Consider the following 24,347-nt stretch of genomic DNA (forward strand, 5'->3'; position numbering starts at 1 on the left):
TGGCAGGCTCAAATGTTAAAAAAAAATAACTTAGCGGAGCCGAGTAACATAGAATACCAATTTTGGTACTCTAAATACAAAAAAAAATATAAAAATGTATTTTATCATATGATTTTTCTGGGTGGTGATCGAAGCGGCGACAAAGCGATCATCTCCCGTGCACGCAACTTCTTTCTTTCCCGAATTTGTTCCTCATTTTCATTGAACCCGAATCGTGATCGCTGCTGCTGCTTCTGAACGTCGTTTCCCGTTGCATGCTCTCCGCTACTCTCGTCGGTCGTCGGGGTCGTCACGTCCATTTCGTTATTTTCAATCAGCATCTCCAACCCCGAACCCGTTTGCTCGGCTTTACCTCTATGGATTAATTCCCTTTAAATTTAGATAAGATTGATTGATTTCTTTATTTATTTAAATTTAGACGATATTTAGTTTTAGTTTGTAGTTTTAAGATGACAATTGTTATACTGACTTGCGAGTATAGAAAACCTATTTAAAATACTGAATAGCCAATGCAGGATCAATGTAAGCACAATGTAAATGTAAACACAATGTATTTTTAACCTTTTGCACTATCATTTTTACACTGCGTGCTCTCAATTGCAAATTACCCTCACAACCCACCCCTTAACTGTTCGAAATTCGAACAGTCCGGAAGCGACTTTTCGGCCGCAGTGACGAATTCAAAACGTCAAAAAATCCGCCGCATCGCGCGAAGGTAAAGAAAACGAAGAACTTTTTGCCTGCGCGTATCTGTCAAAAACGAACGCAACGCAAGAAGGCGATCATCGCGTTTCGTTTCATCTCATCGCCATCAGCAAGCAAGCAGGAGGTGAAAAACGGTGGCACATTTTCGCTAGAATTCGATACAAATTGCGTCCGAAACGCACCGAAACCATCTACGATCGATGCCCGGAATATTGGTGCCGGGTTTTCCGTTTCGAAAGTAGTGAATTGGGTGCACTAGTGCGTGGAAATCGTGAATTTAATTTTTTTGGCTGACGGCGAGCGACGGAAGGTAGAAGAAAAGTCGTCGCTGTGCGCTTGTGTGTGTGCACTAGAAGGCAGCGTCGTCGGAGTTGGAATAAGGAGTTCCGAGTTTTTTTTTCGCCGCTGTGACGACTGTCGTCAAATGTTTGCCACTTCCACGTTCGCTTGGTAGGAAATTTTCGTCTTGTTTAGTCGGTTGCCGATAGCAGCCGAGAGAAATAAGGGGTTTTCTGAACCCCCCCGACACCGGAGGAAGATTCTGATCAAAGTTTTCTGTATCGTTTACTCCGGTTGCTGATATTGTAGCTTGTTGTAGAGTTTTGCGCAGGATCCGACGATGTCGTTCCCGAGTAGACCGCCGCCGACCATAGTGCCCGCGGGAATCCCGTATGGAATGGCCCCGCCAATGATGCCCGTGAGTATTTTCGGACACTGAGGGGGGATGTTCAAGTTGTGATCGGTTTGTGAATGAGTTGATTTTCTTTCGACAGCCATCAATCATACCAGCCGGAATGCCTCCTTCAATGAGTCAGCCACCGCCCGGGGGACGTTCAAACTTCCGGGGACCTCCACCGACTATCGGCTCCCGCCCGCAGATGTACAACAACTCTAACAATCACCACGACAAACGCGGCCGGGATGATCGAGGGGGAGGTGTCCAGGTTCCGAATGCGGCGCCCACGATGGATGGACCGGTGATTACCGTCTTCATCGGAAACATCAGCGACCGGGCGCCGGATCCGATGATCAAGAAGATCCTCGCATCCTGCGGTACCGTCATCAATTGGAAGCGGGTGTCCACGTTTGGTTTTTGCGAATATGAGTAAGTAGCGGTTTTTTTTTTCAATACGGTGTGAGTGGTTTAATGATTTGATTCTGTTGATTTCAGTGGTGCCGTGGCTGGAGCTCGTGCCGTTCGCCTGTTGCATGATCTGGAAATCGATGGCAAAAAGTTGGTAGCCAAGGTGGACGCCAAGAACAAAGCCCTGCTCGACAACTACAAGGAGGAGAGCAACGGTGCCGTCAGCGAGCAGTCCGAGAAGCGAGGTGACGACGATTCCATGGATCTAATCACGCGGATTCTCGATGAGTTCAGAGACGACCTGATGCCTCCGGAACAGCCAGATGACTACGGTGTTCCGCGGAAGGAAAAGAAACAACTCCAGTCGGTTGATATCGAGGAGGGAAAGAGAGACATTATCAGCAAAGAGATTGGCAAGTTCCGTAAGTATACCGAGGAGGAGGAAATCAAGAAGGAGAAGGAAAAGGAGCGCAAGAAGGCGCGTGAGGAGAAGAAGGCTGACGGAGGAGACAAGAGGAGATCGACTTCGCCTAGGAAGGAAAAGGAAAAGAAGTCCCGGCGGCGGAGTCGTTCACGTTCCAGAGATCGTGAGCGGGAACGGGAACGAGAGCGGGAAAGGGAGCGAGAACGTGAGCGGGAACGTGAAAGAGAACGAGAGAACCGAGAACGGATAGAGCGTGAAAATCGGGAAGCCCGGGAAGCCAGAGATCGTGAGAGAGAACGGGAACGTGAAAGAGAGCGGGAACGGGAGCGAGATCTTTTGAATCGTAACCCGCGGGACATTCAGAAAGAGAAAGAAATGGAAGAGGAGGCACGTGATCGGAGGAAAGCCGAGAAGAAGGCCAAGGAGAAGGAAGCCGCCTACCAGGAACGGTTGAGGAATTGGGAAGCACGTGAAAGACGGAAGGCTAAGGATTATGAAAAAGACCGGGAGAAGGATCGCTGCCGGGAGGAAGAACGCGAGAAGGAGGCGAAGCGACTGAAGGAGTTCCTGGAGGATTACGACGACGAACGGGATGATCCGAAGTACTACAAGTAAGTATTCGAGATTGGGGTGAAAGGGTGTAATGTTTTCAACCTATCTTACTTTCACAGGGGCCGTGAGCTGCAGCGGCGCTTGGCGGAACGCGTGCGCGAAGCCGACCAGGACTCCAAGGATCGCAACAAAGAACAGGAAGAGCTGGACGAGTTGAAGAACAAAATCTTCGCCGGCGAGTATGACAACCCGACGCTAGAGTTTGAAAAGGTAACATTCGGGACCCACACCTGCGACGGCACTCATTTGTGTGTCTTTTCAGGCCAAGAAGCAACGGGAGGACTTGTACCGACCCAAGATCTTGATCGACGTCAATCTGGAACAGTCGCAGCAGCGGGAGCGGGAGCTGGAACGTGAACGACAACGAGAGCTGGAACGGCAGCGGGATAAAGAACGGATCCGTGCCAACAAGGAGCGGTACGTTCTGGCACAGGCATCCCGGGAATTGGCAGCCATCGATGCGGAACCAATCGAGTCCGATTCCAGCGGGCACGAGGACAACACGTTCGCATCGCCTGATCCGGGTGTAACCAACAACCATCACGCAGCAGCTCCCCTCGGCCATCACGGTCACCATCCACAGCATGCCGGATCGGAGACGAGGGACTCGTTCGGGTTCGGTTCCGCAGGGGCGATGGGACTGGGCGGAGAAGATGAGAGTTCACGGCACTCGATGCGCTCGAATTCCAACATGATGTCGATGCATAGCCCCGGAGCGAACAGCAACAGCGAGTTGAATTCGATTCCGGAGAAACACCAGCCCATTGCGCCGACGATAAGTCTCAGCTTGAATGCCAATGCCAAGAAGAAGAAGCTAGAAATGAAGGATGTGTTTAACAGCCTGGAGGAGGACGGAGAGGAATCTAACGGTCCGAAGAAACGGAAGCTCGTTCCGTTGGGTAAGTGACCTTATCATTTAGAACATTCTTATGGGCTAAATCAAACCTTATTTCTGTTCTCAGATGACGAAAACAAACCTCAGAATTCGGCACCGCAGCCGGTCCCTGCTCCGGGAGACCGGAATGCCTCTTCCAAGAGCTCTTCCAAGAGTAAGAGTGGTGGCGGTGGAGGTGAGGACGGCACCGGTGGCAGTAGCCGATCGGGACGGGACGGCGTCAAATCGCAGGAGGAGAAACGACGGCACATCAAGAGTATTATCGACAAAATACCAACGGAGAAGGCCGATCTGTTCAACTATCCATTGGATTGGAACGAGATCGATAGTACCATCGAGAAGAAGATTCGGCCGTGGATCAACAAGAAGATTATCGAGTACATCGGCGAGCCGGAACCGACGTTGGTGGACTTTATCTGTTCGAAGGTGCTGGCCGGAAGCACACCGCAGGGGATCCTGGATGATGTTCAGATGGTAGGTGGGGACTTGCGGAGGACGGGCGGGGAATTTTGGGGGATAACATCCTGTATGAAACGGTGGTAAGATCGTGCAAGCGATGATTAGAGTTGAAGACAGAGTTAATCTGGTCGGGTCTCGCAGGTTTGTCCTTCCCATAATCGCATAATTGTCCTATGTGAATAGGAAATTAAGGACAGATAGCACTGATAAGCGATAATCGCTAAGTACATGTACTTATTGAACAGTAGTTTGTTTTTTCAACTAGATTCAGCGAACAGTGAAAGTGAGCAGAATCAGAATCTTGCCTGCCAGCGACAGACGCCAATTCTCGACCTTATTTTCGTTTTGGATCAAAACGGATTTTCAAATATGAGAACGGACTGTTTCTAGCGGCGCCGCTGGTGTAGTGGTAAGCATGATTATCTCTCACCCCAGCAGGTCTGGGTTCAATCCCGCCGGGATGTTCTGAGGCATAACATCTCTGATCACGCCATCCTTCGGAAGAGAAGTAAAACCGTTGGTCCCCGGTTCATTAGTTGATGAGTCGATAGGTAGGGTCCAGGTGTGGGAGTTGCCTCCCTGGCGTCGGTAGCATTGGTGCTCAGCACGGAAAACAAATCAAGAAAAACGGACTGTTTCCATCACATGGTTAGGTGGAACCGGTGGAACGTATGTAACATAACAGATGAATTACGTGAAGCCTGGGCCGAACTGTTCTACCCATTACTGTTTGTCAGCAATACAAGGAACTAGACGAATCTTGCAAAGTATTTGTGACGGGATAAGGATGTGAGGTATTTTGGCAGCCCGAAAAGCACAGCTTGGCAGTAATTACTAAGATTTCTGTGGAGGAGATATTCCCCCTAATTCTGCGAGTCACGTGACTCTCTGTCACCGGTGAGGTGACAATTGTCACCTCGTGTGAGGTGACTCTCCGTGTAAATCAAATGGAGAGTCACCTCACACGAGGTGACTATTGTCACCTCACCGGTGAGAGAGAGTCACGTGACTCGCAGAATAAGGGGGATTACTGGAGGAGTGGAGGATGAGGCGTACCGCGCGATCACATTACTGCAAGACTATCTCTTAAGGTTCAATTTACTTTGATGCATTTTTAAAAATTCAAAAGCAGTTTTTTTTCAACGCTTTATTTTAGATTGCAAAAAGCTCGCGTCATTTTGTGCCCTCCCCTTGGCTAGTTTTTGCACCTTGCTGTTGGTGGGCGGGCTTAATTTCATGCTAGTGGAGTGTTGGAGACGGTAGGTTTATGGTCGGCGTTGCTGGCTCATGCCGCGATAGAATGGCGCCATGGGCAGGCAATGGGGATTACTAAGCTTCCCCTCTCTGATAAACCACTGCATGAGAGAACCAAAGATCTAGTCCAGCAGTGATAGTATCACACTTGTTACTCCTTTTATTGAGAGCCGCGTCGTAGTACGCTTACGTATAGGCACTGACGTTGGGTGTGATACTGGCGGGTTTTGCCGCAAATCACTCTTATTTTATTTATTTTTTACGATAGATTTATTTGGGTTTGCAAGGGAATTATACTATTGAAGTATTTCAGAAAGTGCCCATCGGTGCTCCTTCTATTTGCGTGACAAGCTTTCATTGTTGTTTTCATTGAGGTATTACTCAGGGAACAATGTTAAACACCATTTTGGACATGGCATTGTAAATAATCTTATATGTGCTTCATTTTGATTTGGGATAAGTGTTTGAACTATGGCTCGGGATTTCCACTGTGATGTGCTTCTATTGTGACATACCCATATGTATTTTTGTGGTGCGACATAGTGGAAACGTGAGAGCGTAATTGGAACATATACCCTATATAATGTAAATATCAGCTAGGAAACTAACTTCAAAATGAAGCATTTTAGTCACATGAAGGTGTTACCTGGGTCGAACTAAGATATAATAAATAGGTATAGGCTTAAATCAAAAGTACTTGAAACACGTTTAATTTTAGATTACAAGCACAAGTGCAGGTACTTTATAAAGCATGGGTTATGATTGATTAGGTGAATTAGAGCTTTTAATAATTTATTAAATTAGACTAATGAGATATCATAGTCATCAAATGAACTTAAATAAGAAACTTCAGAAAGTCTAATGACATTAAGTAGATTAACAAAAGAATTAGGATGCGGGGGGTCCGCTTAGGAGGCAACTAACCTTTAAAGTTGTAGAATAAATCTTCTTATTTAGGTTTGAACATTAACAAGAAAACGCAGGCAGACCAATACTATTAAGCAGATTAACAAGGAGAGGAATAGTTTAGGAAATAAGTAAAAGTAAAGGTATGTGACAATTAATAGCTTTTAAACTTTTGGAGGTATTGTATTCCCCTGAGTTTGTTGTACTCGATTACTATATAATTCTCTCAATACGCGAAATCTCTTATATATGCGGTTAAAGCATTTGAGTTAACTTATTTCTTAGTGTTCAAGTACTTACATTTGTAAACAGCAGTCAATGCTAATCTATGAACTAAACCATACGTAAAATCGATCTTTCCTTATGTGGTATTGATGCATGTTTAACTTTTCGCGGCTGTCGGAATCAACGCGCCTACGTCTACGGAGCTTACGCAGAAGTGATTCGCAATGCGGTAGAGCTCACCAAAAGTTTTTTTGAGCTTCTGTAGTATAGAATTTGTTCGGTACGGTCGCGAAATCTTGAAATGATTGATACGTGCGGTAAAATAACTAAATTCAAACAAAGCTCAACAGTAAAATAAGTAGAATATTTAGGGAGGAAACCAAAATTAATCAACTTGCCAACATAGGCTATCACATTTATTTTGGTGGCACTCTTTAAGTGATAATAAGTTGTTTTTTTTTCTCTACGGTTGTTTCGCGTGGCGTTTTTAGATGTTTAGCTATAAACGGTTTCACTGACTTGAGGTCGTTCCTTAAGCGGTGTTGGTACAGGTTAAACCTTTGCCGACTGTCGGATTCAACGCGCCTACGTCTACGGAGCTTACGCAGAAGTGATACGCAATTCGGTAAAGTTTGTCAAACGCTTTTGAGCTCATAGAATTTGTTCGGTGCGGTCGCGAAATCTTGAAATAATTGATACGTTCTTTAAATTAACTAATTTGATACAAAGCTCAGCAGTAAGTAAGTAGAATATCTAGGGAGGAAACCAAAATTAATCAACTTGCCAACATAGGCTATCACATTTATTTTGGTGGCACTCTTTAAATGATAATAAGCCTTTTTTCTCGCTTCGGTTGTCTCGCACGGCTTTCGGAATTCGCGCGGTTTTCGTAACTTACATAATTTAGATATTTCGTTCGAAACGGATTTACTTATTCAATCGGTTTACTACGCGGATGTATCTACGCGCACACGTCACAGCATTTTTTCTATAACTATCTTGAAACAATACATACGGAATCCAGTGTTCAAGCGGCCAACATAGGCTAGTCCTTCTGCTGTATTGTCAAAGATAGAAGCAAAATTTATTCAAATGGGTCAAGTCTTGAAAACTAAGCTGTCACGCAGCTCCAGCTTGATACCCAATAAAAAAAAAAAAAAAAGCTCGCGTCATTTTGTGTAAAATATCAAAACGAATCGAATAGTGCGAGCTTTTTGCAATCTGAAATAATGCGTCAGAAAAAACTGCTTTTGAAATTTTCCAAAAAGCATCAAAGTAAATTGAACCTTAAATACGATGTCGCCGTTTATCATCGATAGCAAAAGAGTTCGTGGGGAAATACCAGGCAGAATTCACGGGTGCCACGGTCCAGCATTTTCGCGAATTGAACATTCGCACACATTATTTGTTCAACGATTTCAAATCAGCATACGACACAATCCATCGAGACGTGCTACGAATCCGGTTTCCGGTTAAACTGACGCGATTAGTCAAGGCGACGATGAATCTAGTGAAGAGGGTTACGGCAAGGTGATGGGCTTTCGTGTTTGCTGTTTAACGTTCCGTTGGAAAGTGTGATTGGGGCCAGTTGGACCATGCTGGATTCCCAGTCCGGCCTAGGAATTTTTCGGTTGGAAAATTTCTCGACTTCCCTAGGCATAGAAGTATGATTGGTACTTGCCACACAATTATACTAATGCAAAAATGGTACAGGCATCGAGAGCTCTCAATTAATAACTGTGGAAGTGCATCTAGAACACTAAGTTGAGAGCACGCAATAAGCTAATATGCGATAAGCAATAAGCTTGAAATGCGAGGAAGAAGAAGATGGAAGGTGTGATCAGAAGAGCGGACTATGCTCATAGAGGACCATGGTGTTTTCGAACGGAAGGTGATGTGGACCATCTACGGTAGAGTAGATGGAAGACGGAACGCAGAGATGGCTAATTAACTATGAATTACACCAGCAGGAGAACCACACATCGTCCACACCGCAAACATCGAGCGACCACGGTTTGCTGGGCATATGGTAAGAATGTCGTACGACAACCCGGTGAAAATGGTGGGGCTGGTGGTATGTGGAATGAGGACGACTTTTATGCACAGCAAAGGACAACCAAGGACTTAGCCTCAATGGTAAGGCAAGTGCCTGGAAAGCACAGATGCAGATCCGCGAAGGATAGTCCAACGCAGCCATCTCGAAGGCGACTGTGACGCAGTAAAGCATATTACGGAAAGATCGATACAGGAATTCGTTGACTTCAACTACACAGAGGCAAAACAATTTTAAGAATTCCATAAGACATGACTTATGAACCTGTACAATTTTGATGTCATAAATTCCATATGCATGAGGTTCTTATACATCTTTAACATATTCTATTTTCCAAGCGTTGATAGACGTGGGAATAAATCACGGAGTCAATAACCTGAGCGCTCAGGATTCGATTCCGGTCTGCTACATTTTATATAACTTATGAATTCTGTTTCATACGCCAATCGCCAATCTTATGATTTCCATAAGAAATCCTTTTGTCGAAATTTCATAAGTGGTTCTTACGGGATTCTAACGTTCCTTTGCCCCAGTGTAGGCCGTTCCATCTACCGGGAAATCAAACAAACTAAGAGGTGTGAAAAAGTTTACGCAGCGGCCTCAACGTTGTCAGGAGCGAGCATGCTTTCCCATTTTATGCTAGACAGCACGTCCAAGATGCTTTGATGATCGGCCTTGTCGGTGTCGTGTTGGTGAATGGAGCAGTGTCCTGAGCGCTTCTGAAACAGAGGTCAGAGCTACGATTTTTCTCGTTGATTGATTTCCTGGGTACCGCAAAATACGCAATAATGTCTATACAGTCACCTTTCGCTCGTTGGACTAAACCTTAGTGAAAGACTTCCGTTAGTAGGGCTGAGCTGTCAAGCTGAAAATTGGTTAAGGGATACACTGATTGTTTATTATCATCACAATCCTTTAGCAACTATCCAAATTGTTCATACATGAGCCCCTCGAAAAAGAAATAGCACTGTCAAAAATGACGTTTGACTTCGATTTAGGTGGGCTACAGCCCAACTAACGGGAGCCCAACTAAAACGTAACCCACCTAAACATAGCCCAATGAGCGAAATTTGGCTGTATTTCCAAGAGAAAACGGGACTACCCATTGATTGATTATTTCCCATTTATGTGTAACTGTTACTTATAAATGGAAGACTTCAGTCCAATTAGAGGAAAAATAATAAAAATGTACCTGTGGTGAATTCTACAAAATGGATTTCTTAGGAGTGTTTCAAAAGCACTCTAAGAAAAATATTAAGTTAATTGCTAGGAAAATTCCAAGGGAATTGAATTTCGAATTCCGAAGATCATTTGATGAAAATTTCAAAGGAGTTGCGAGCAGCATTTCCAGAATATGCCGGTGATAATTTTTTAAAAATTAAAAAGAGATTTCCAAGGAAATTATGAGGAGCATTTCAGAGAATTAATGGTAATTTTGAGTAGAAGTAGAAAGGAATTCCATTGGTAGGTACTTCATGAAAATATTAAGTGAAGGGCTCAAAAAGGGTACTTCCTAATCCTTATGTACTGGTACCGTCCGACGGTTAAACATTTATAATTTTTCATCCAGAAGTAAATATACATCATGCCATGCACCGACAGGTAGATCTGACCATCGGTTGCAGTAGCCCCCAGAAAGGACACTCTCAAATCCTCATGTACTGGTATCGTCCGACGGCTCAAAATTTATGATTCTTCATCCAATAGTAATTAGATATTATGCCATGGACCTACATATGGATATGGTCACATCTGTACACTCCGAATCGTTCTTAACGTACGGCACATCCATTTTTTTACACTAGTCATCCGGAGACAACAGAACGGGTTTTGATGATCTGGAATGCCCGTTGGAACTGGAAAATTTCCTTTTGCGTTAGAAACCTATCGTGGGACAAATAAAAAACCTACAAGGGACAGCCCTATGGGGTTGTACGCAATGGTGACGTAGGACTACGTGGTCTTATATAATAAATCTTATTTGTTAACTGCAGCAGGAGCTTGTGTTTTGTGTAGGAGTAGGAATTTGAGCACTCTCAAACTCTTTAGTATGACGCGTTTGGCATAGAGGGCCCACAGTAACTCACGAAGAGCTATTGATTCCGATCAATAGCGGAGCAGCTTCTTCCTCCTTCTATGGATGCTCATGTGGGCTGCCGCTCACTGCTTGCAGGCAGCCTTTCGTTATGTACTGGACAACGCCACCACCCACCACGCGGTGATTGAATAAACACCGTTCGATGAGACCGAATCGAATTCAACTTTGAAGTCTGTGTTAGGGAAATGGCTTTTCGCAGGCAATCGGTGATCATTTTAATTATCATAGCAACAGTTGAACATTCGTGCAATTTTCAATAGTGACATTTTGGAAAATGATAAAGTCTTAAATTTAACAGATGCGTAGGAATATTTCTGATCGATTGGTGATAAAATTATTGATATTGGTCCAGGGGCAGCTGAGTTATTAACGTTCAAAATATTTCATAATTTTGTTACATGTTCCTTTTTCGGTTTTCACAAAGTGCACCCCCATATAGAAATCACAGACGTAGTCCTTCGTCAAAATGCATTATTTTGTTTGTATAATAGAACCCATACGCCCATACTGTTACGTTGTTTGCCCGAAATGACACATACCTTTTGATTATCGAAGCAATAACACATGTAGTCGCGGTTATCAAAAAGTGCTAAATCTATATTTTTAAATATTTTTCAAAACTGGATTTGGGTATCCGGATGTCGCCAGATCCACCATGGTCCATGACATGATGTCTATTTACTTCCAAGTGAAAGTGTCCTTTTTAAGGCCCAGCCGCAGCCGGTTCCGGGTATCCAGATGTGGTTATATTCACGTGGCATAATGTCTGTTTAATTGTGGATGATAAATCGTAAACTTTTAGCCGTCGGACGGTACCAGTACATAAGGTTTTGGAAGTGTCCTGTTTGGGCCCTTTCGGAAAAGGTTCCGGGTATTCAGATGTTGCCAGATGCATCTGTTGGTCCATGGCATGATGGCTATTTACTTTTGGATGAAAATTCATAAATTTTTAGCCATCGGACGATACCAGTACGTGAGGTTTTGGAAGTGTCCTTTTTGGGGTCCTACTAAAATCAGTTCTGGGTATTCGAATGTCGCCAGATCCACCTGTTGGTCCATGACATGATGTCTATTTATTTCTGGATGAAAAAACATACCGTTTGAGTCGTCGGTCGGTACCAGTACATGAGGTTTTGGCAGTGTCTTGTTTGGGCAGAGTGCCATTCTAGGAGCCTTTAGCTTTCATTTGAGGCCAATAGATCAAGAATTGGTTAAAAAATGTGCCACTCCTAGAGCTCGCTGAAAGCTTCTTTTGAGAGCAAAATGTTCCTTTCCGAATGGTAGGAAAAGTCAGAAAATGTCAGGTCTCTCTCATATTTCGTTACAAAGTTACAGCTTTTTTAAGGGATGCCGGATCGAAAATGACCATAATGTACTAGGAAGGTTAAACAAATTAAACATGGATACATTTTTGGGAGTCAGGAACAAAATTAAATATTCAAGGTGTCCACTTAAGATTAAAAAAAAATCAAGATTATGCTTTATGAATGAAATTGATGATAATTTTCATGGAACTTTAGGGGTGATTTCAATAAAATTCACATTAGAATTCGAAGGGAGTTCTGGGGAGAAATGTGAGGAAAATTTCAAGGGACAACTAAGGATTGCTTTCAACGTAGTTCTGAGGAACTTCAAATTCCGGGTGAAATCTATTTTACGTAGAATTCCAAGGTAGTACTGAGTATCAATCAATGGAAAGAATTCTGATGATAATTTCACGATAATTATGAGGAGAATTACAAGAAATTTCTGGGACTATAGAAAAAGAATTATAAGCGACATTCCGTGGGACTTTTAGAAGTTTACTAACGGTATTCTAAGGAGGTTTACATTTAAATGATAGCAGAATTACAGGATAACGTCAAAATTCGGAGGAGGATTCGAAAGGAGTTTTAACTTGAACTAATTTGAGCAGAATTGCAAGTTTATTCTATAGAGAATTTGTTGTGAGTAGAATACCAAGGCAAGGAGCAGAATTCAAAGGGGAGTCCCAAAGAAATTCTAAGTAGAATATGAAAGGATTTGCGAGCAAAATTTAATTACGAGGAAAATCCAGATGAATTTCTAAAACTAGTGAAACTGGTGAAACTTGTCTACAAGACACTGGAGAAATTTGCACGTTGTAGACTACTGGACTTTCGTGTCTGCTGTTCAACATCGCGTTAGAAGGTGTGATCAGAAGAGCTGGGATAGACACGAGTGGCACGATATTCAGGAAGTCCATCCACCTCCTTGGCTTCGCCGATGATATTGACATTATGGCATGGAACTTTGAGATGATGGCGGAAACGTACATCAGACTGAAGGCTGAAGCTAGGCGGATTGGACTTGCCATCAACGCATCAAAGACAAAATTCATGAAAGGAAGAGGTTCTAGGGAAGACAATGTTAGCCTCCCACCCCGAGTTCAGATTGACGGTGACGAAATCGAGGTGGTCAATGAGTTCGTGTATTTGGGCTCACTGGTGACCGCCGAAAATGATACCAGCAGAGAAATTCAAAGACGGATTATGGGAGGGAATCGTGCCTACTTTGGACTCCGGAGGACGCTCCGGTCGAATAAAATTCGCCGACTGTCTACAAGACGCTGATTAGACCGGTGGTCCTCTACGGCCACGAGACCTGGACTATGCTCGTGGAGGACCAACGCGCCCTTGGTGTTTTCGGACGGAAGGTGTTGCGTACCATTTACGGTGGAGTGCAGATGGATGACGGAACGTGGAGGAGGCGAATGAACCACGAATTGCACCAGCTGCTGGGAGAACCATCCATCGCCCACATTGCAAAAATTGGGCGACTACGGTGGGCTGGGCACGTCGTAAGAATGTCGCACGACGACCCAGTGAAAATGGTTCTAGAAAGCGACCCAACAGGAACAAGAAGAAGAGGCGCCCAGCGGGCAAGGTGGATCGACCAAGTAGAAGGTGACCTGCGGACCCTTCGACCCAACATCACATTATAAAATGTTTCTGGATAATTATTATCTTCCCTGATAATACATTTTCCTTTTACTTTTGACGACTTTCCTTCTCCATAACTCTAACCTAACCTAACTTAACCTAACTTACATTCTAATGTTAGAAAACCGTTTACCCGCGGTTGACTCGGGAATTATTTTAACACACTCACTCGCTCTCTCATTCATCCACACACACATAAATTTGTATATCATATTCACAATGTACAAACATAGATTTATTTTCGAATTCCTGGACTCTGCAAAAAAAAAACAAGATCCAGGATTTGGCCTAAACATATAAGTTATGAGTCTCATTTTTTTTCATTTATCGTGCTAAGAAAAGTTTTGATGAATCTGAATTCAGAAAAATCGTCAAGATTCAGCGAATTTATAGTCACTTTAACGCTCTTGGGTCATTCGTGACTTGTCTCGGGGTGAGATTTGACCTCGTAACTTCGGCGTAAAAGGTATGGATTTTAACCACTACGCCGGGGTCGCCCCCTACACACTGAAATTATGGAGAACTTACTGGAAGCTTTAAGATCGGTTCTTTTAACATCCGAATATTTTCAGGAACTTTTATGAAGTTCCTAGAATTTCAGAGCACATCACAGGTGTTAAGCGAACCTTGAGAGGTATTTTGTAATTTTTTAAGAAGTTCTAAGCACCACAGAAAAGCTAGATCTAGAGATCTTTGGGGAATTTCAGATCTTAAGAGCAGTTCCCATGACTTAAGTTCAGACTTTTTGGAGTAGTTTAAATATCTATAATTGTAAATTTAGAAAAATTGAAGTACAGAGACCATCAAAGAATCTATGTAAACTTCAGAAATATTTCAGGAACTTCACACAAGTCCAAAGAATTTCAGGGAAATTTATCTTCAATAGAATTAAAAGCTTTAGGGAAGCTTCGAAAACATCAAGACAGATCAGAGAATCAAATGGTAGTACAAATAATTTCAAGAAAATTGTAGAAACCTTAAATAAGTTCCTTAGGACTTCTGGAACGTGATAAAAATTATTTGAACATTCGGAAAACTTGAGAGTATTTTAAGGGTGTTATATCATGGAAATTTCAAGAACTTTAAAAAAAATTCAAAAAAGTTAGAAATCTATGGAGCTTAGATCCATAGGAGATCCGCGAACTTCAGGAATTTTTATGAACATTAGCAAAATGCGGGAGCATTTGAAAGAAGTTTAGTAAGCTCCGAAAATTGGAGGAATTTCAAGGAGAGATCAGTTCCATTAGATTCAGAAAATTAGTGGAAAATTTAAAGCAGTTCCCAGATTTTCAGATAACCTCAGAGACGTTAAAAATTTAATTGAGGTCTTCGCATGAGTTCAGAATTTCACTGAAGCTTAAACATTTTAAGGACGCTTCAATTAAATTCAGCGCAGTACAACAAGCTTCATGAGAACTGCAAAAACGTTAGAGCAGTTATGAGAACTTCAGAAAAGAACAGAGAACCTTAGAGCAGTTCCGTTAACATTGTAGAGAAGAAGTTTAGAGAACTTCAGTGAATTGTTAAACCTTTACAAAAGATTCATGATCGTTAGAAAAATTAAGGAAATTTTAGGAAGTCCTATAGATTTCAGGGAAGTTCATCAGGCTAGTTTCTCAAACTACAAAAGAACTTTCAGAAACGATAAGGCGACACACAAAATGAGATGCAAAGCGTAGAGAACAGCAACCCTAGGGAACCCATGGATTGGAGCAGTAAATTAATATGGTGAGACCATTCCAAATACCTTTCACAATAACAAAAAAAAAACTAAATACGTGCCAGGTTCAAAAGAACATTTTGAAACTGGAAGTGTGTGTGTAATACTAATATCCTATTGATAGAGGTAATACATACATGCGGGGCTTATTGCAAGTGAAAGTAACCTCGGAATGGGCGTGACTCTCTAGACATTCTGAAATGGGTTGCTGGATCTGCAATAAAGGGTGTCCACGATGAAATTGCCACACTATGAAATTGCTCTAACTTTTTAACCGTTGGGTAGAATTTAATGAAAATTTGGGTGGATTTAGTTCATAGTGCATTATTTACATCCTGCAAGTTTTAAAGTCCTGTGATCAAAACTCGCGGATGGGCCCATGTGTGTTGAATGGGTGCGATATCCTACGCAGGTGTGGAAGCTGCCTTCCTGCACATTCGATTGCCGTCAATGGATGGCAATCGATGTCCGTCGGTGATTGGCACTAGATTGCGGAACAGAGACCGACGTTAAATAAAGGAAAGAAGAAGAAGAAGAAGAAAACTCGCGGAAATGGAGTCGAAAGAACAGCTCGTGCGTGATAAAATCTTGCGCATTCATCACGAGAACAAGGATCTCTCGCATCGTTCCATCGCTAAAACGTTGGGAATCGCGAATTCCACGGTGTCGCGAGTGATTAAGCGGTTCGAGGAACGGTTGACCACCGATCGGAAGCCCAGAAGTGAAGGAAAAAGTATTCCGTACAACACCAAAAATCACAACCATGTAGTTGGGGCCTTCAACCGAAATCCGAACGCCTCCGTTAGGGATGTGGCTAAGAAGCTGCACCTAAGCCGAAGTTTTGTCCAGAAGGCCAAAACTAAGGCTGGGCTTCGAACGTTCAAGGTACAAAAGGCCCCTAATCGCGACGAGAAGCAGAACAAGTCCGCCAAAACCCGTGCCAGGAAGTTGTACCTCAACATGCTGACGAAAGTTGAATGCTGCATCATGGACGACGAAACATATGTGAAGGTCGACTTCAAACAGATCCCCGGCAACCTGTTTTTCACGGCCAAGGATAAGTTCAGCGTTCCGGAGCATGTCCGCACTCAGAAGATGTCCAAATTTGCGAAGAAATTCCTGGTTAGGCAAGCCATCTGCACGTGCGGGAAGCGGAGTGCACCTTTCGTGACCCAGGACACGATGAACGGACAGGTGTACATAAAAGAGTGCCTCCAGAAGCGGCTGCTTCCTCTCCTGAAGGCCCACAACGTCCCAACAATCTTCTGGCCGGATTTGGCCTCATGCCACTACTCCAAGGACGTGCTGAAGTGGTATGCGGACAATAAGGTCAATTTCGTGCCGAAAATGTTCAACCCTCCCAACACTCCGGAGCTCCGCCCCATCGAGAAGTACTAGGCGATTATGAAGCAGCACCTTCTTAAACGACCTAATAGTGAAGACAGTCGAGGAACTGAAGAAAGTATGGGTTTACATGCAAAAAACGGTTGATTCACAGGTTGTGCAGAATCTTATGGCCGGGGTTAAGGCCAAGGTGCGGGCATTTGCGTATGGACTGTAAATAAAATACGAGTAAAATGGTAAAATGAAGTTTAATAGTTATTTCTCAATCCCTGAAAATTTGATGGCAATCGGATGAAAACTCGAATTTTGCGAATTAATTTTGTGTGTGGCAATTTCATCGTGAACACCCTTTAGAGCTATCACCTTCTAACTCCCGGACTAAAGCTGTCTACAATGACCATAAATGCGACATTGTAGGGAGAGTTCTTCCATAATACCACTGCCGGCCAGTGGGGGGTTTGATGGAATACACACACACACACACACACACACACACACACACACACACACACACACACACACACACACACACACACACACACACACACACACACACACACACACACACACACACACACACACACACACACACACACACACACACACACACACACACACACACACACACACACACACACACACACACACACACACACACACACAAACGTTATGAAATTATCCTCAGAATGCCCTTGGCATTTTCCTTTGAAGTTCACAGGAGTTGTGTTCCTCAGAAATTCTTAATAGTTTTCAATAAAATTTATTTTTAATTAAATTCAGGGTAACTTTTTAGTCACTTTTTTTTTACAATTATAAGTCACTATTTGGTCACTTAACATGGTCACTACAATCACAATTTCTGACAGCATTGATCGCTACCAGCCCTGCATCCGTGAAGGTATTTTTGTCAGTTCTGTCTTGACGTTTCCTCCTCAATTGTGTTCCTATTATCCTAGAGTTCCCTTTACAAACTGCTACCGTAACGCTTCGTAACATTTTCTCGCTTCTATTAATGAACGTAATGTATCGTCCTATACAGGTCCTCGACGAGGAAGCCGAGGTGTTCGTCGTCAAGATGTGGCGCCTGCTGATCTACGAGGTCGAAGCGAAGAAGGTCGGACTCACGAAGTAAGCGAACAAATTGCGTTACTTCACTCCCCAGGACCGCGACTGGCTCCCAGGTATATTCCCCGTTTGTTGACAGTTCAGAAAGACAGCCCACAGATAAGTGTGCGCAAGTGTGAATAGGGAATGTCCTCCGTATTTTAAGAAAACACTGAACACCCACACGTTCGCGTGTTTATTTTTTCGTCATCGAATTCACGCTAAGGAAATGGACTTTTTAGATTTTTCATTTTACCCCCAGTAGGATGTAGCATAAAATGTAGAAATATAACTAATAATCTACGAAGAATAATTGAATTGACGTATTATATGGTGTAGAAGCAAAATAGTGGTTATCGAACAGTAATATCATGAAAAGGACTCTAGTTTTACTCTGAAAATAGACGTGTGTGTTTTCGTTTTTCAATCAATATCGAGATCAGCAACTACCACACAACTACTACCGTTTACTCGCACCAGTAGATTTACCCGTAAATTTCACATACACAGGCATCGATGAACGAACGATCGAACCAGAGAGCTAGTGACGAACGTTTCGTGCGCCGACCTGACCAAAAGGATCACTCCAACCACACCATCGACGACGGTCCCGCAGCAGCAGACATGAAACTGATTGATAAGTGAGTAGAAATCAGCTAATTACTCTTGATAAAAAAATGAATCAAATTATACACACACACAAAAATATTAAGATAATGATACTGGAAAAAAGATATCTTGCTAAACAGTAAGCATATAGGCAGAATAATGAAATAAACAAAAAACAAGCAACAGTTTCAACAGAAGACGATTGCTTCTTTCGGGTTTCTGTGTGATTCGAAAGAAACTAGCAAACCACTTCTTCTCCAAACTGTTACGTTTTCTTGAGTTTCCAACCTATAAAAAACAAAAAATCGATGTAGACGTCCAGTAAATATCACCTCCTCCTTAGCGTACCACTCATATTGATCCTTTTTAGAAAAAAAAACTCTAAATGCTAAATAGACAATACATTCCTAATGCGGTTGCTTTCCCTCTTCCGGTGGTGCGTGCCCTTCCAATCTTCGCAATAGTACAAGCCCGGCATTGGTGGCGGCAGCGGCGGCGATCTGATCGATTAGATCCTCAAGACGCCATCACCCGTCACCGGTTTTTCTTGCTGACAGTCCGATACGGTGGCGGTGATTCGATTTTCCATACTTCTGATTTGAGTTCTCTGAAGCGGTTCGTTGCTGCAAGTGTCCCCGGATCGGATGACTCGGTAAGTACTGCCTCTTCAGTTTGATTCGATTTCTTAAAGCTGTGTGCTCTTCTGCTCGATGAGGCATAAGGTAAGATGCCGTACGATTCTTACCGTTTATTCGTTTGTCGCTTCTGAATGGTGGGCAGTGTCTTGACTAATTGTTGGTTTCTAAATTTTGCGCAGGAGATCGACGGGAGGAGATGAAGGGCATCAATGAGCGAACAAGATTGTAAGTATTGCATTTTTATTTTAAATTAGATAAGGGGATGTTCTTAGTTAGGTACCATCTAAGAAAGACTGAGTAGGATGCTGGCTGTAAAAGACACTGTAAAAGGGACACACGACCAAACTGGACCATCAGCGGTAGCAGGAAATTCCAAGAAAACGGTGAGTAAACATTTTTGTTCTTACTTGAGTAGTTTACTGCGACATGGTGAATGAAGCTGGAAAATATATTGCTTATATTATCGTACTGTCAAGCTACACCTTACTCGCCAAGTGCTTTTATCACATTGTCCAAATTGTGAGGTTTCTATATGAAATATTCTAGATTGTTATGGACCATCCATAAATGCCGTAGTATGATTTTGACCATCTATAGATCCGTTTTTCTCATACTGTTTTAACGAATGGCACTGTTATGTCGAAAGGGCAGTTAGCAGTTCCTTTATTTTCCCATATAGAGCATTTTTTTCAGTATGCAGAGTGCTTTCTGAACCGGGAAAGCCGGGAGAACCGGGAATTTTATTGGAACCTTAAAATATATTTGTTTACAGCTATGTTACTTAGTGTCTGTTATTAAAAACTCTCGAATTTGTTATTAATCTTGAACAGCTAGTTAAGAATTATGAACTGTTCCTTAGCATGGGAAACCAAAAATTAAGTCAAAGATCTAAAATAAATAGTCATGTCTCGGAGTAGCAAACATTATTTGTTAATGACGAACCGTAGTAAAAACTCGACCTTCGCTGATTTGCTTAACACTTTGCATGATTGTGTTATGGGCAATCATTCACGGCCATTTTGGATTTTGGATTTTCTTTCAAAATGGCGTCTGTCATTTTTTAAATAATTGTAGCACGAAAATGTCACTTCTGATCGAAATTACGTCTGAGATAAAGTTGTAGAGAAAAATAAAGTCTTTATGTGAAAAATATACTCGGTATTTTTTTTAGTATTTTTGAATAATTTTTTCTTGATTTTTTTTCCGTCGATTTTGTTTTTGTACTGAGTACCAATGCTACCGACGCAAGGGAGGCAGCTCCCACACCTGGACCCTAGATATCGACCCATCAACTCCCAAAGGAAGGCGTGATCAGAGATGTTGTGCCTCTGAAAATCCCGGCGGCTCCGACTGGGATTGAACCCATGCCTTTTGGGGTGAGAGACAATCACGCTTACCACTAAACCACCAAAAACTTAAATATATTAAAAAGTATGTATTCAATTTTTATATTTAAAAAAAGCTCACGAAAAATGCACACTTTTGGAATATTTAAATTCATGGACTCTTGAAAATTAACAAAGTTCGCTAACAAGAAGTTTAAAAATATTATCAAAAGTTGAATTACTGCTAGGGGCATCCCACTCTAAACTATAGTTCTGGTTGAAATTAAATATTCTGAAATATCTGATAAGTATCCTTAAGTATTTTTAAGTATTTGAAATTCTTGCTTATTTCCATCGTAGTGACCGGTTGCTCGTGTAGTTGTGTGTTGTTGTTTGCTACGTCCAGCCATTTCTAGATATTTGTCACGTATTTAATCAGGAACTCGACAAGGATCTGAACGGATATATTTCTGGCATTAAGCGAGGTTTTGGTCTCCTCTGCTTCCGGAACGAAACCAATATTAAACGATTAATGTTGTTAGTAGCAATAGTGCTATAATAACTAGTACAAACTACCGGGCGAAACTCGATCACATCCTGCAGTCAACAAGCCACATCACCTGATACCACCTCCGTTGGTTAATTTGTACGAGACCAGCGTGGAGAATAAGAGTCTGTCGAGATGTGTTCGACCCCGAAAGAGACCGAATTTTGCGAGCATGTTGGCTTCGGGCAGATAGGAAGAGTGATATTGGTGACGAACGGCGGATACTTGAATTTCCTGAATCGAGTTCCACAGTGTGCGAATTGTGTCGGACGGCCAAGAGGTGTTTCAAAACTACATTCGGGACATTCCGTGCAAGCTCTACCACAAACCGCATTACCCCGTGAAGCGAACCGTCTACAATTGCGACTTCCCCTCTAACACATCAGGCCAGCTTGTTGGGTTCACTACAAATATTTCCAACTCATTAAATACGCGTCAATCAAGCAATACAGCTTGATTGAAAGTTCCAGTACATTATTAATGATTGCCACATTGAAATATATTGAAGCTTATCGTATACGAAAATAGCTTCGGAATGCTTGTGTTCTTGAAATGAGCTTTTGGAGATGCGATAGAGCTGTTACCTTCTAACTCCCGGATTTGCAAAAGGATTCTATCCATAATGCCACTGCCAGTCAGTGGGAGTTAGATTGGCTTCGGGCAAATAGAGATGGTAAATCTGTTGAATTAAGTATTCTAGACTAATTTTTAATCCGATTCTTCCAGCACGAAAAGGCACTCGGCCAGCACGATTGTATCGAACTGTACCAAAATTCCACAAACTGTTATAACAACGGTGATGGAAGGCAACCAAAATACCAAATAAAGGGTGTCCACGATGAAATTGCCACACACAAAATTGATTCGCAAAATTCGAGTTTTCATCCGATTGCCATCAAATTTTCAGGGATTGAAAAAATAACTATTAAACTTCATTTTACCATTTTACTCGTATTTTATTTACAGTCCATACGCAAATGCCCGCACCTTGGCCTTAACCCCGGCCATAAGATTCTGCACAACCTGTGAATCAACCGTTTTTTGCATGTAAACCCATACTTTCTTCAGTTCCTCGACTGTCTTCACTACCTTAGGTCGTTTAAGAAGGTACTGCTTCATAATCGCCCAGTACTTCTCGATGGGGCGGAGCTCCGGAGTGTTGGGAGGGTTGAACATTTTCGGCACGAAATTGACCTTATTGTCCGCATACCACTTTAGCACGTCCTTGGAGTAGTGGCATGAGGCCAAATCCGGCCAGAAGATTGTTGGGACGTTGTGGGCCTTCAGGAGAGGAAGCAGCCGCTTCTGGAGGCACTCTTTTATGTACACCTGTTCGTTCATCGTGTCCTGGGTCACGAAAGGTGCACTCCGCTTCCCGCACGTGCAGATGGCTTGCCAAACCAGGAATTTCTTCGCAAATTTGGACATCTTCTGAGTGCGGACATGCTCCGGAATACTGAACTTATCCTTGGCCGTGAAAAACAGGTTGCCGGGGATCTGTTTGAACTCGGCCTTCACATATGTTTCGTCGTCCATGATGCAGCATTCAACTTTCGTCAGCATGTTGAGGTACAACTTCCTGGCACGGGTTTTGGCGGACTTGTTCTGCTTCTCGTCGCGATTAGGGGCCTTTTGTACCTTGAACGTTCGAAGCCCAGCCTTAGTTTTGGCCTTCTGGACAAAACTTCGGCTTAGGTGCAGCTTCTTAGCCACATCCCTAACGGAGGCGTTCGGATTTCGGTTGAAGGCCCCAACTACGCGGTTGTGATTTTTGGTGTTGTACGGAATACTTTTTCCTTCACTTCTGGGCTTCCGATCGGTGGTCAACCGTTCCTCGAACCGCTTAATCACTCGCGACACCGTGGAATTCGCGATTCCCAACGTTTTAGCGATGGAACGATGCAAGAGATCCTTGTTCTCGTGATGAATGCGCAAGATTTTATCACGCACGAGCTGTTCTTTCGACTCCATTTCCGCGAGTTTTGATCACAGGACTTTAAAACTTGCAGGATGTAAATAATGCACTATGAACTAAATCCACCCAAATTTTCATTAAATTCTACCCAACGGTTAAAAAGTTAGAGCAATTTCATAGTGTGCCAATTTCATCGTGGACACCCTTTATCAAGACATGACCAGATGACCAACAATCTAATCTAATAATATGGTTTTGACAGACGAAGAGATCCTTAAAAACCTTGCAAAGAAGAAGAACCATTCCGCCCCCGGGGAAGACGGGATGTCCTACGCCATACTGAAAGCTCTAAGGCCTGAAATGTAGCTCAAAGTAGCGGAGATGGTAAGCAGAGTATTCGTCCTCGAGGAAATCCCGGAGAGATGCAGAATCACCAACATTAAACCAATACGGAAACAGAACGGAAACCCCGCAGAACCATCAAGTTGGAGGCCAATTGCTCTAATGAACGTCAACCTCAAACTGTTAAACGTAGCAGTCAAGGATAGAATAGTAGAAATAATTGACCTAGAAGACCTCTTACCGCCTCTCTCATTCGGTTTTAGGAAACACTGCTCAGCAACAACGTGCGTTAAATACGTGGTAAACAGGGTTAATGAGACTACGGCAAAAAGGAAAATTTTAATGGCGATCTTCCTCGACCTTTCCCAAGCATTTGACTCGGTTAGCCTACAAATTCTGCTCAAAACTCTAGCCAGTCAAAACATTCCAGTCAAATTAATATCCTGGTTACATGAATGTCTGCACAGAAGAATCTTGAAAGTCCAGATCAGCGAGGGGACAGTGGAAGTGGTGGTAAGCGAGGGACACTGCCCCAAGGATGCCCACTTTCCCCAATACTATTCAACCTGTACACCGCTGCGTTGCATGATATGCAACAGGAAGAAGGGGAATTAGTCCAGTTTGCGGATGATTTCGCTCTACTCATCACAGGAGTCAGTCGAAGAAACAGGTATAAATATGTTAGAGAAAGTGAAAAACGGTCTGCAGAGCCTCAACCTGAAACTAAACACCAGCAAGTGCGCGGCGATAGTCTTCTCCAGGAAAGACATATCGGGAGTTAGGTTGAAACTGGGGCAGGAAAGAATCGAAATAAACAACACACACAAATACCTGTACCAACCGATGGAAACTAACGATTTTAAATTGGCTCACTACTTGACTAGCCTATTGGTCCCAAGCAAATCGATTAACGTACTCCATTCTAGTCGAAATTCTAGTACTACACTATGTTTGTTTTGATTCGCTATGAAAGTTTGACAGATAAAATGAGGGGCTCGTGGATTTTCCTATGTTTCGAGTGGTGCATCGATTAGCTTGGGACCAAAGATTATATCAGAGCTGAACCAAAAAGTTGAGAACGTTTCTTCGGGACCTATAGTAACTAGTCTTAAACGCTGTCCAGACTGG

At 42.9% G+C, this 24,347-nt stretch overlaps 1 protein-coding gene across 2 annotated transcripts; it reads left to right on the plus strand.

The window, feature by feature from the left end:
* The first annotated feature begins 770 nt into the window (after window positions 1-770).
* Window positions 771-18,649, plus strand: LOC135712621 (RNA-binding protein 25). 2 transcript variants are annotated; one of them, XM_065235573.1, is made up of 9 exons: window positions 771-1,155; window positions 1,294-1,402; window positions 1,479-1,810; window positions 1,877-2,824; window positions 2,885-3,035; window positions 3,088-3,724; window positions 3,788-4,194; window positions 17,779-17,920; window positions 18,327-18,649. In XM_065235573.1, the coding sequence occupies exons 2-8, from the start codon at window positions 1,325-1,327 to the stop codon at window positions 17,869-17,871; spliced, it is 2,646 nt and encodes an 881-aa protein (XP_065091645.1). In that variant the 5' UTR covers window positions 771-1,155; window positions 1,294-1,324; the 3' UTR covers window positions 17,872-17,920; window positions 18,327-18,649. The 2 variants fall into 2 exon arrangements, with proteins under 2 accessions (XP_065091645.1, XP_065091644.1); XM_065235572.1 differs by having other exon boundaries at window positions 772-1,155; window positions 18,354-18,649.
* The last annotated feature ends 5,698 nt before the right edge of the window (window positions 18,650-24,347 follow it).

The sequence above is a fragment of the Ochlerotatus camptorhynchus genome, unplaced genomic scaffold (genome assembly GCF_037179485.1).
Source record: "Ochlerotatus camptorhynchus isolate MF236.1 unplaced genomic scaffold, CSIRO-AGI_Acam_v1.1 ptg000498l, whole genome shotgun sequence".
Classification (NCBI taxonomy): Eukaryota; Metazoa; Arthropoda; class Insecta; order Diptera; family Culicidae; genus Ochlerotatus; species Ochlerotatus camptorhynchus.

What these genes read in the sequence shown, in the direction of transcription:
- LOC135712621 (XM_065235573.1), top strand. Translation starts at nt 1,325, where the DNA reads ATGTCGTTCCCGAGTAGACCGCCGCCGACCATAGTGCCCGCGGGAATC. An exon ending in TTTGGTTTTTGCGAATATGA is followed by an intron (nt 1,811 to 1,876) that starts GTAAGTAGCGGT and finishes TGTTGATTTCAG; the next exon opens with TGGTGCCGTGGCTGGAGCTC. An exon ending in TCCTGGATGATGTTCAGATG is followed by an intron (nt 4,195 to 17,778) that starts GTAGGTGGGGAC and finishes CGTCCTATACAG; the next exon opens with GTCCTCGACGAGGAAGCCGA.